Raw genomic sequence first — 13,206 nt, 5'->3', positions numbered from 1 at the left:
AGGGTGTATGCCATGATTTCTTGGTCCTCAGATGACCTTTGTTGCTCTAAAAATCCGTATCATGGGTATCAGCAAAGTGTTGGATTTCTTCATCCTTCAGCCACCAGATGTTCTTGAGTTCTCTGGTCCTTCTTTGAACCTCAGCTTTTGGACTGGCATGGATCTTTTTCTTGTCTCTGCAGTTGGTATCTCTCATGTTTGGAAGGCTTTCCTGTTCTTGTCAATTAACTGTTGGATCTCTTTGTCATTTTTGTCAAACCAATCTTGATGTTTCTTAGTTTGATATCCAGTAGTTTCATTGCAGGCTGTGATGATGGAGGCCTGCAATTTGTTCCAGTGTTCCTCAACATTTTTGGGGTGTTCTATGGGTAGATGATCCTTAAGTGTTGTCTGCAGAAGAACACATCTGGAGCGTTCCTGAAGGGTTTGGGTGTTTATTTTGTACCTTATCTTTCTTCCTTGAAGTCTCCATTTGGGAGCAATCTTGATAGCCATTTTGGATCAGATTAACCTGTGGTCTGTCCAACAGTCATTAGCACCTGTCATGGCTCTTGTAAGAAGCACGTTGCAGCGGTCTCTGGCACATGTAATTACATAGTCTAAGAGGTGGCAATGCTTTGACCAGGGGTGCTTCTATGATGTCTTGAGCTTGTTTTTCTGGCAGAAGAGCATGTTGGTGGTGACACATTTGGTGAGAAGCAAGATGCCATTTGGGTTGCTGTTTCCAACCTCGTCTTTTCCTATGGTCCTTGGCTGCAGGTTAGTTTCATCCGATTCTTGCTGGTGGCTGGCTATACCATTCCAAAGGCCACCCTCCCTGTTCTGGGGTTCCCTGAGCTGGACCACAACCGCCAAACCTCACAATCTTTCACAGTTTTACACCACAATGTTTTCAAACAGCAATGTTTTCAAACACCAATGTTTACAAACAGGATTGTTTACAGACAGCAATGTTTACAAACAGTAGTTTACAAATAGCATTTTTTTACAAACAGTGTTTTCAGACACCAGTGTTTTCAGACATCAGTGTTTCCAAACCTCAATGTGTTCAAACCGCAATATTTACAAACAGCAATGTAAAGTGCTGCCTCAATGGCCACACTGCCAAAAAACTCCTTCAGGATTTCAACCAACTACCTCATCCTATCTCCAAACCTCAGCCAAGGACCATAGGAAAAGACGGAGTTGGAAACAGCTTCAGCCCCCCCCCCCCCGAAATTCTCATGGTGGTCCGCGAGAAGGCCTTACTGGTACATTATTTAAACTGTTATGTTTATTCATATCATGATCTGATCACCATGCTCAATATATCCCATATGCATGGGGGTATTGGGGTAACGATAAAAAAGGTTTGCTAGGGTAGACCCTCTTTCACTCAGACTCAGCCCCCCCCCTAACCAAACTCACCCCCCCCCCCCCCCCCCGAAACAAAATCCTAGCTACGGGCCTGTGTGTTACCATCCTTGTGGGAGGCTTCTCTCATGTCCCCGCATGAGAAGCTGGAGCTGATAGAGGGAGCTCATCCGCACTCTCTCCGGATTCGAACCTGTGACCTGTTGGTCTTCAGTCCTGCCGGTCACAGGTTTGAATCCGGGGAGAGCGCAGATGAGCTCCCTCTATTAGCTCCAGCTCCTCATGCGGGGACATGAGAGAAGCCTCCCACAAGCATGGTAACACATCAAAACAATTAAATAATTGTTTTTTATAATATAATTTTATAAAATAATTAACATAATAGGGTAGAATGCACCCTTACTACTATGAAATACTGGGATGTGTAATCTGCTGAAGCACCAGTCCTCTTTGGTAGAGAAGGACCAAGTCCTTATAGAACTACAACTCCCATAGTTCTATAGCATGGAGCCATGACAGTTAAAGTGGTGTCGAACTGTATTCATGTTTGCAATTAGATGCACTCCTGGCCAAACAGTTGGAGGGTAAGCAATCAGCCAACATAGCCTCTTGCATTGTCGGAAGGGAGGGGGGAACGTTGCGACAAAGAGACTATCCCTTTGATGGGCTGCGCTTCAGACAATGGACCGTCCCCCCCCTCCCCTTTTCTCCCGCAGAAGTGGTATCTTCCGAATCTTGGCAGGAAAAGGCAATCACCGCCCTCCGCCGCACACCTCTCCGCGTGCGCTTCCGGCTGTGGCCACTAGGGGCAGGATAGAGCCAATTATATATTTTTCCCTCTAGTCTAGACCCTATAATAGCGCGCAGGCTGGGCTCCCTCCTCCCTTTTCTCCTTCATCCATAGGGATGCCTTTAGCTTATAGATCCTGGAGCATCCTTCCTTTTATGTAAAGGGGGAGAAGCCAAACGCCAGGAAGGCGGGGAGCTGGGAGGAGATCCAGCGGAGCTATCCAGGCACCAAGATGTGACAATGGCACAGAGGAGTCCCAGGCGCTGGTGAAGGAAGATGGTGCAATGTTGAATGGGGAGCTGCTCTCCTCCTCCGGAGCAAGGTAGGGTCCTTCCTTCCACCTCCATTTGCTCTGCTATTCAGGATTGAGGTGGGGGATTGTCGCTTTTCTTTTGTTCATGGCCGATTTGGGGTGGAGACACAACCGATCAGATCCATGATGCAGAATGACAGGTACCAAGGAAAACAACATGATAGGGAAAGATTGGTACCAATGCAGGCTTTATAATAAAAATGCGGATGGAAAGGAGAAAAAGAGGCCTGGATCCAGACCTTTCCTTTGTTTCTTTTCTCCTACTTCCAGGAAAAAAGGAGATCTCCTCCTCGGCTTTATTCCCTCCCAAGAAGGGAGCAAAGGGTTAATGGCTGCTCTTGCTTTGGCTCGGGGATGCTGGAGGGATCTTCCCTTTAAGAAACCTCACTGCGTCCTCTTCTCCATCCTGCTTTTTCATGTCTGGGATATAATAGAGAACCAAATAGTGGCATAGCTGGGCAAGGGTTGCCAACAGAGGCTGGAGGAACCCGGCAAAGAGGGCCCAAGATGCAGCCATATTCTCAGCTGGGAAGGATTCCCTGCAACAGCAGCAGGCAGGCAAGATGTGGGCAACCATTGCCATGCTTATGTCCTGAGGATGCAATAGTTGCCTTGTTGGACAACGATTGCCATCAGAAGCTGGAGGAACCCGGCAAAGAGGGCCTAAGGTGGAGCCATGTTCTCAGCTGAGCAGGATTCCCTGCAAAAGCAGCAGGAAGGCAAGATGTGGGCAACCATTGCCATGCTTACGTCCTGAAGATGCAATAGTTGCCTTGTTGGATAATGATTGCCATCAGAGACTGGAGGAACCCGGCAAAGAGGGCCTAAGGTGCAGCCATGTTCTCAGCTGAGAAGGATTCGCTGCAACAGCATCAGGCAGGCAAGATGTGGGCAACCATTGCCATGCTCATGGCCTGAGGATGCATCCACACCGTAGAATTAATGTTGTTTGATTGACACCACTTCAGTGCTGTGGAACCATGAAAATTGTAGTTTTACAAGGTCTCCAGCTCCCTCTGCTAATGGGTACTGGTGCCTTATCAAACTAGGAAGAGCCCTCGGTGGCACAGTGCCCTATGCCGGCAGGACTGAAGACCGACAGGTCGTAGGTTCGAATCCATGGAGAGGCGGATGAGCTCCCTCTATCAGCTCCAGCTCCTCATGCGGGGATATGAGAGAAGCCTCCCACAAGGATGATAAAACATCAAATCATCCAGGCGTCCCCTGGGCAACGTCCTTGCAGACGGCCAATTCTCTTCAATACGTCTCTTCAAGACAGCCAATTGCTTAGTGGGACCATGAAGCATCTGGCTCAGATTTTATTTTTATTTTTTGGCTTTTAGACATGACAATTAAAACTTATGGTTTCTCAACATTTAAAGTGGGATTTAAAAAATAGCATCCCAAAATCTTAAATTTATAATTTTGATAGCTCTCGTAAGATTTCATCAGTGTAACCAAAAAAAAAAAAAAAAACAGCTGCGGAAAGAGCACCCGTACCCCCCTCTGAAATACAGTGTTAAGTCATCATGAGCCTCACATGTTCAACTGTTCAGAAATGATTTTTTTTCCATTAAAGGTGTTTGTCTTTGGGAAAAAAGATTTCATCAATGTACAGGCATATTCGCCTGTATTGAAGTGTATGTAGCTGGCCCTTCACATCCACAGATTCAACCATCTACAACTTGAAAATATTTCTTTTAAAATTCCAAAAAGAAACCCTTGATTTTGCCATTTTATATATGGAGCACCACATAGTAGTAGTAGTAGTAGTAGTAGTAGTAGTAGTAGAATCATAGAATCAAAGAGTTGGAAGAGACCTCATGGGCCATCCAGTCCAACCCCCTGCCAAGAAGCAGGAATATTGCATTCAAATCACCCCTGACAGATGGCCATCCAGCCTCTGTTTAAAAGCTTCCAAAGAAGGAGCCTCCACCACACTCCGGGGCAGAGAGTTCCACTGCTGAACGGCTCTCACAGTCAGGAAGTTCTTCCTCATGTTCAGATGGAATCTCCTCTCTTGTATTTTGAAGCCATTGTTCCGCGTCCTAGTCTCCAGGAAAGCAGAAAACAAGCTTGCTCCCTCCTCCCTGTGGCTTCCTCTCACATATTTATACATGGCTATCATATCCCCTCTCAGCCTTCTCTTCTTCAGGCTAAACATGCCCAGCTCCTTAAGCCGCTCCTCATAGGGCTTGTTCTCCAGACCTTTTATCATTTTAGTCGCTCTCCTCTGGACACATTCCAGCTTGTCAATATCTCTCTTGAATTGTGGTGCCCAGAATTGGACACAATATTCCAGGTGTGGTCTAACCAAAATGGAATAGAGGGGTAGCATTACTTCCCTAGATCTAGACACTATGCTCCTATTAATGCAGGCCAAAATCGCATTGGCTTGTTTAGTAGTAGTAACACTTTATTTATAAACTGCCCTATCTCCCCGAGGAGACTCAAAGTGGTTTCCGACAATGGAACAAAGTGGCAAACATTCAATGCCAAAACAAGCAACTATTAAATAAATCAAATACAATAAGACAACCTAAAATGATATAAGACTGGCTAAAGAGTAACTAATTAGAACATAGATAAACATGATATAACATCAAACACGTTTAACCACATGATGAAATCTTATGAATTATGCTAACAAGGTATCAAAGTATAAAATGGTTTATAGCTGTCAACAGGCTGAGGTGAGTTTCCAGTATCTAGGCGAGGGTGTTTGGAAATTTATTAATCCTCCTCTTCTCTATAAGCTGAGGTGCACAAATAAGTCTTTAAGAGCTTTTTAAAGATGAGGAGAGAGGGGCCTGTTTTTAATTCTTTAGGGAGTTCCAGAGGTGGGGCGTGATCACGGAGAAGGCCCCCTCTCTCGTTCCCACTAACCATGCTTGAGATGGGGGTGGGCCGAGTTGTGCCAGTTTGTATATAGAGATGCGGTTTTTTAAAATAATCTGGGCCCGAACCATTTATGCTTGATAGGTAATAACCAGCACTTTCTATTTAGCACCGAAGCACACTGGCAGCCAGTGAAGCTGCTGTAACATAGGAGTTGTTTCCTCCATGTACCCTTTACTATGCCATTGTATATACTGTAATACAATGGTTCCCAACCTTTTTTTGACCAGGGACCACTTTGACCGGGGACTTCTTGACCATGGACCACTTTGACCAGGGACCACTCTCCAACATTAGTACCAAAAGGGTTACCAATCAGTTCTTGGTCAACTTCAGATTTGGTTTGGGGTGCTGATTCAGAAAATTGCATTGGATAGACCACATCAACTCTAGTTTTTGATACAGATCATATGTCATGGTCAGCGACAGGGAAGAGGTGGCAGGCAGCACTAAAGGAGTGGAAATAAAATAAAATAAAACAAACAAATAAATAAAGAGGAAGGAGGCTCAAGGAACAGATTTTAGTCCTTGCGGCCCACTGGCGGTCCACGGCCCACAGGTTACGAACCACTGCTGTAATAGAGCTAAATCAGGAACTGTCCAACTCATTTTCATCAAGGGCCACATAAGCTTTATGTTTGCAGTCAAAGGTCTGTTTGTAATAGTAAGACTGTATCAATGTAATTGTATAAATGTTCTCTGGTACTGAAAGCTTAGTGGGCCATATAAAATTATGTGGCAAGAAGGATTTGGCCCATGGGCCTTGCGTTGAACACATGTAAAGTAGAGCATTCATAGACTTTGGTCTACATCAGTGGTTCTCAACCTGTGGGTCCCCAAGCGTTTTGGCCTACAATTCCCAGAAATCCCAGCTAGTTTACAAGCTGTTAGGATTTTTGGGAGCTGAAGGCCAAACATCAGGGGGACCATAGGTTGAGAACGACTTTTCTACGTGGAGCATCCTGGACCCAGTAACGCTTCTCAATGAACATGCCCAAGACTGTTCTGTACTGTTGTCTTAAGAGTAATTTAGTTACATATAACATTCATGTAAATATCTTTTATTTCTTATAAATTTGAAAAATCATGGGCCAGATACACCATTGTTATTCTGGGTTTACTAGTGGTGACAAGTTGTCATACATATTTAGATTGGAGCAGAAATTACAAATTCCTCTAAAGTTTGAATCACTCAGTGGTCCATGGGGTTAAACTGCTGAGCTGCTGACCAAACCCAGGGAGTAGGGTGAGCTCCCACTGTTAGCCCAAGCTTCTGCCAACCTAGCAATTCAAAAACATGCAAATGTGAGTAGATCAATAGGTACTGCTCCTGCAAGAAGGTAATGGCTCTCCATGGAGTCATGCTGGCAACATCACCATGGAGGTATGTACAGACAATTCCAGGTCTGTGGAGATGAGCACCACCCCCCAGCCAGATACGACTAGACTTAATGTCAAGAGGAAACCTGTATCTTTACTTTACTAGAGTTATTGGGAAATAATTCTCATTATGCATACAGGTCAATCAATACAATACAAAACTTTATTATGGTCACTGACCAGAACAAAGTGGGGCACAAGTTCCCAGAGAAGGGGAAACACCGCTCCAAGTGAAGCAGTTATTTAAAAACAGATTAGAAAACAGTTTACAATCACAGTTTGAAAACACAGGTTAATGTAACAGATATTGAGCCGAGAGGAGGGGGGGAGACTGATAGGAGGGGTCAAAGTACTGGGGGAGGGGGCACTAAAGGGGATGGGAGGGGCAAATTACAAGTCTAGTAGCATTTCAGCTGTAATATGTTGCTCTAACTACATTCCCAATGGGGTGTTGCCTTGCAGGGGTCAATCATCATTGTCTAATTATAAGTGTTGCAGCACAAAACTTAGCAACACTGTACGTTATTGTAGTGCTGCAGGTCTGTGTCAAATTGGGAATATCTTTGTGGAAGCTTCTTCTGTGTACCTTATTTGAACTGAGGAATGTGTGTGTGTGGACATATACTGTAGGTGGTAAATATATAAGCAGGGTGTATATTTATTTTATTTCAATAGATTCCTATTCAAGTACTAATCAGGGTTGACCCTGCTTCCCTTGCAATACCCTGGCGAGACAGAGAGAAGCACCCAATCCCTGATTTTTCCCAATAAAAGGTCTCACCAAGTGGAAGGAAGTGTCACCGAGGTTTATTAGCGATTCAGCTGAAAAGGATGCAGAGCGGCAATCATTCGCCAAGCAGAGCATGTGGTTACAGAAATAAAGGCCATTTTTATAGAAAATACAGAGTTATGAGTTTCAAAATTCACACTCCCCCCTCCCGCCCAGCTCGAAGGGGATTGGTTGACATGCAAACAGCTGAGAGGAGGCTTGGCCATCCCCCATGCATCAGGACCAATCGCAGGGCTTTCGCGGGGTGCCAGAGCCTATCAGGAGGCTCCTGCTGCCTTGACGCTCCAGCGAATCAAAAGAGAGGGAGGTGGGATGAAGGGAGACAATGCATTCTGGAGTGGATTATGGAGTTTTAATGTCCTTAGGCTTATCGAGGCTGAGGATCGGCCTTCCAGAGAAGCCACTTTATTGTCCTGAGATGGGTTTGTGATAAGCATTGATGGCTTAATCCGGTTTTTCCTCTTACAATCAGATAGGGCACAAAGGGGAAACTTTTGTGAATGTTCTTGGGGGGGGGGGGAATGTTCAATTTCAGCAGGGTGTAGTGCCTTTAGGTTACTGTATTCAAGCTTTTTATATATTATTGATTTATTTATTTAAACCTTTTATATCCCAATCTTCTCAACCTCCTCGGAGGGACTCAGACCAGCTAACAGCAAGGATTCAGTGCCATAATACAGTCTAAAACATCATACAACGACAATAGATTAAAATACATATAAAATAAAGTACATATAAACCAGTTTGCTTTTGTGGAGAGTGGGTATTACCTTAAAATAAAGGCCTTTCTTCCTACTTAAGAGGCTCTGGGTATGGTCCAGAGGTCATTCAAGCAGCAGGTTTGGGTGTACATCTTCCCATGAAAGAGACAGCCTCTGTGATGCAAGGTTGCAGTCAGGACACAGTTCCAAATTCATCATCATAGTCTATGTTGGATGGGGTTTGCTGGGACTTGCAACCCAATGACATGGGGAGGGAGGATTGCTTTCATCCTCATCTTAGATTATCAAGTTCCAGAAAGTGCCTTTTTGTGATTGCTAGGTGCATGTGCTCATTTTACAAGTTGTAAATATATAATAGTTATATATTTTTTACTACAAATATTACTAAATCCCTTTTCATTTGCACGTATCCCAACTTAGCACAATGTTCCAGACACTGCACTGACCAATAATTACCACTGTCCATTCACAAGACATGTCATAAGTAACCTTAGACATTTAATATGCAGTCTGCCATTTTCTAAAACTATAAAGCTGCCTTTTTTAGATAAGAGCTGTCTCCAAAGCCTGGGTGAACTGGGTTATCTGAGTCCATGCTCAGATAATGTGGGATTTTCTGCCTTGAAATAGGCATATTAGGAATAATGTATCCAGATTTGCATTGCTGGTACTTTGGAGCACAGCATAGCGTTAGATGCTAGATTTCTGCAATCCAGTCCTCAAGTTCCATTGATGGCCATTTATGATGAAGGGTAAGGGGCAGGCTTTGGGGCAGTTGGATGGGATTGGGGGGATATGAGATTTAAATGCCATTTTATTAGGCATGTGCAATAAAATGTGCATTTTATTAGGCATGTGCAAAAAAATCAGAAGAGTTTGCTTTGAACTGGGTTATCTGAGTCCACACTCAGATAATGTGGGATTTTCTGCCTTGATATTCTGGGATATAGGACTGTGTAGAAGGGCCCCCAGTGAGGTGAATGCCGTAAAGCTTGCTTCTAAATGGAAAGATTAATCTCCCCAGGCAGAATTTGGTTGCAAATATCTTTTTCACTTCTGAGGCCCCTTCCACACCACTGAATAAAAAGTCACATTTTCTGCTTTGAAAGGGGATATATGGCATTGAGGACTCAGACAACCCAGTTCAAAGCAGGTATTGCCAGATTTTCTGCCTTGATTATTCTGGGTTACATCGCTATGTGGAAGGGCTTTATGGGTGAGGCAAGTTGTACAACAATGGTAGGTACATTTTTATACTATGTGTTTGTAGTTTGGGTTGGCTTCAAGGCCAAGGTGAGATATGAATACAGGTTCTTCTATACTGTCAAATTAATGTGGCTTACTCCATGGGCCGTTCCAGACAGCCCTATATCCCAGTATATCAAGGCAGAATATCCCACAATACCTGATTTGAACTAGGTTATCTGAGTCCACACTCAGATAATGTGGGATTTCCTGCCTTAATATTCTGGGATATAGGGCTGTGTGGAAGGGCTCCACTTTAACTGCCATGGCTCAATGCTATGGAATCATGAGAGCTGTAGTTTCACAAGGTCTTTAGCCTTCTCTGCAAAAGAGTACCAAGCTATAAATCCTATGATTCCATAGCACTGAGCCATAACAGTTAAAGTGGTGTCAAACTGCATTCATTCTACCATATAGAGGCACCTGAAGTTTCTTATACTCATTTTAGATTTGAAGAGCCTATGCTTGTCTATATGTACCTTTTTGTCATCTGTTGATGTATCCTCATCCTGAATTTCATTGCGTTTTTTGTGTGTGCAAGGAATACTCTGAGTTGATTTTGTCATTGTTTCCCTCTGTAATATAATCTGATGTTCATTGGCGGTCTCCAGCTGACTTTACTCAGCTTCCAAGATTAGATTGGTTCTAAATTAGATTATAGGTCCCATCTTGTAGAGTCTGCTTTGCTTTTTAAACAACAACAGGAGAAATATCCCTAAATCATTGGTGACACTTACCCACTCATCGCCTGGCACTAAAGGCATGGACTGTGTGCAGGAATCAGTTTTTACTCCCAGAACGCAACCGAACCCACAGTTCCTCCAGTCAAGATTTGTTTTTTCATGTTGGCTGGATACTTTCGAATAATAGAATCATAGAGTTGGAAAAACCAGAACCATCCAGTCCAACCCCATTGTATCATGCAGGAACATACTGTACAATCAAAACGTTCCTGATAGATTGCCAATTTAGCCTCTGCTTACAAACCTAGCAGCAATCATTGTGTTGTTGCTTCTGTTGGTCAATCATTGGGAGGTAAATATTCTTGCCAGCCTGCTTCACGTCATCTGGAGCTCTAGCAGGAGATGTGATCCTGCCCACCCCAAGTGTTGCATCACCTGCTCATTTACCATGGCAATGCTTTCATTCTTATTAGGCAGATATAATTTGCTTCACCTTCGCTAGTTCTCTCTGGCTTTGGAGACAGCTCACCTGAGGAGGGGTTCGTTCCTTAAATGAGAATACACTGTGGGTGAAGCCTGCTAAGCATTGAAGAGATGGAAGCTTGACATCAGGCATTTCCTTTGAACGCATTCTCACCCCACATGGTCAGCTGGCACCCCTCCTTCACTGTCATTTCAGGTCTGCAAACCTGAAGGAGGAAAGGAAATAAACATGAATGGACTGGCCAATCGATCAGTTGTGACACATGTTTTGCTGACTGTATTGTAGAATGGCATTTGTCAGGTCTTGTATGTGTCTGTAGCAATCGGAGGAATACAGTGGGACTTCGGTATCTGTTGGCATTTGGTTTCAGAAGTTCCAAAATCCAAGTACACTCATTATATACAATGGCGTAGTAAAATAGAATCATTCACACACACACACGTATTTAACAACAAGGAGCCCCCGGTGGTGCAGTGGGTTAAACTGCTGAGCAGCTGAGCTTGTTGACTGAAAGGTCGCAGGTCCGAAGCCAGGGAGCAGCGTGAGCTTTCGCTGTCAGCCCAACTTCTGCCAACCTAACAGTTTGAAAACATGCAAATGACAGTAGATCAATAGGTATCGCTCCAGCAGGAAGGTAACGGTGCTTCATGCAGTCATGCCAGCCACATGACCTTGGAGGTGTCTATGGACAACGCCGGCTCTTCGACTCGGAAATGGATGAGCACCACACCCCAGAGTCAGACACAACTGGACTTAATGTCAGGGGAAAACCTTTACCTTTATAACAACAAAAGCAATGTTTGCGCTGGGGGATTTTTTAGGATTATTTTAAAGCCATGGATGGTTAAATCTGTGATGCAAAACTCTGGGTTCATTTCTAAAACAAAGCACGCCCCACTTATAAATGCTCGGAAGGTGTACAATTAGGTGCAATTTTAACCGGACACATAATACCACTTGTTTTTTTAATTTTTGTATTTGCTTTATTTTAAATTGATCAACATGTGTGAGTGTTAGCTGCCTTGAGTCCCCTCAGGGAGGAAAGTGAGATATAAATACATCAGTTATAATAGTAATAATAATAATAATAATAATAATAAGTATGTGCGTATCATTATCATTACTATTCTTTCTATAATTTACTTATTTCCCATAGTTGTACCCCACCCTTCTCACCCTGAGGAAGTCTCAGAGCAGCCTTATATGTTGGCAACAATTAAATGCCATAAAAAAAAACATATAATTAAAATAATAATTGCATTAAAACCAAAAAAATTAAAACATCTAACATTACAGCAGTTATTAAAGACAACACAGTCCAAGATTGTATTCGAGAGCCATTCCAGTTGTCAATGCACAAATTCTGTATTCATTTATTGAGCTACAGTTGCTATCCGAAGGCTTAGTCCCATAGCCACGTTTTTACTTTCTTTCCGAAAGCCAGAAGGGAAGGAGCTGAATGAATCTCACTGGGAAGAAAGTTCCATAGCCGAGGGGCCACCATTGAGAAGGCCTTGTCCCTCATCCCCACCAACCGCTTCTGCAAAAGAGGTGGGGCAGAGAGCAGAGCCTCTCCAGAAGATCTTGATCTCCGAGGTGGTTCATTGAGGGAGATATGTTCGGACATGTAAGCTGGACCAGAACCATTTAGGGCAGGGGTTCTCAAACCTTTTAAACAGAGGGCCAGGTCACAGTCCTCAAACTGTTGGAGGGCCGGATTATATATATATATATTTAAAAAAACATGAATGAATTTCTATGTACACTGCACATATCTTATTTGTAGTACAAAAAAAAAAACCCCACTTAAAAACACTACAATAATTAAAATGAAGAACAATTGTAACAAATATAACCTTATTAGTATTTCGATGGGAAGTGTGGGCCTGCTTTTGGCAGATGATATAGGATTGTTGTTCTTGTTGCTGTTGTTGTGTGCTTTCAAGTCGTTTCAGACATCGGTTGACCCTGAGTGAGGGCCGGGTAAATGACCTTGGAGGGCCGTATCCCGCCCACGGGCCTTAGTTTAAAGACCCCTGGTCTATGGTATCGAAAGCCGCTGAGTGGTCCAAGAGAACTAACAGGGACACCCCCCCCCCATCCAGTTCCCTGTGTAGATCAGCCATTAAAGCCATCAAGGTTGTTTCATTGCCATGTCCCAGCCTGAAGCCAGACTGTGCTGGATTCAGAGAATCAGCGTGTTCTCCAAGAACACTATAACTTTTTTATTTATACATCCTAACTATTTCTTGGAAGAGAGCACATGTCATGTTAGTCCCACTCCTGCAAACAAGAAAGGACGGTCAGATACTCCCAGAACTATACCTGTGGCATCCATGCAATCTTTGCTTTCTTTATGTGGACCTCGTTTTTTTAGCCAAAAAGTCAAATTGATGCTTGGATGAGATAGAAAAATAAGCCTCCCCATAGGCTTTGCCTGGCCTGTTCTCTGCAAATTGATCTCAAGAGGAAAGAAAAATCAGCTTCCGGGCCCAGATAAAGCCTCTGGGGTGAGGAGGGATGAAAAAGATCAACAGTGGATAGGGAA

General features: G+C 43.6%; 1 protein-coding gene across 1 annotated transcript in view; it reads left to right on the top strand.

Moving 5' to 3' along the window:
• Positions 1–2,151: 2,151 nt before the first annotated feature.
• Positions 2,152–13,206, top strand: part of B4GALNT1 (beta-1,4-N-acetyl-galactosaminyltransferase 1) — a 92,530-nt gene continuing 81,475 nt past the window's right edge. The window contains exon 1 of the mRNA XM_060762966.2: positions 2,152–2,465. Within this exon, the coding sequence (XP_060618949.2) occupies positions 2,428–2,465 (38 nt within the window). The 5' untranslated portion in view covers positions 2,152–2,427. The remainder of the gene's footprint in view (positions 2,466–13,206) is intronic.

Source organism: Anolis sagrei, chromosome 2 (genome assembly GCF_037176765.1).
Source record: "Anolis sagrei isolate rAnoSag1 chromosome 2, rAnoSag1.mat, whole genome shotgun sequence".
Lineage (NCBI taxonomy): Eukaryota > Metazoa > Chordata > Lepidosauria > Squamata > Dactyloidae > Anolis > Anolis sagrei.
The sequence above is the reverse complement of the archived record's forward strand: the minus strand, read 5'-3'. Positions and strand labels throughout refer to the sequence as shown.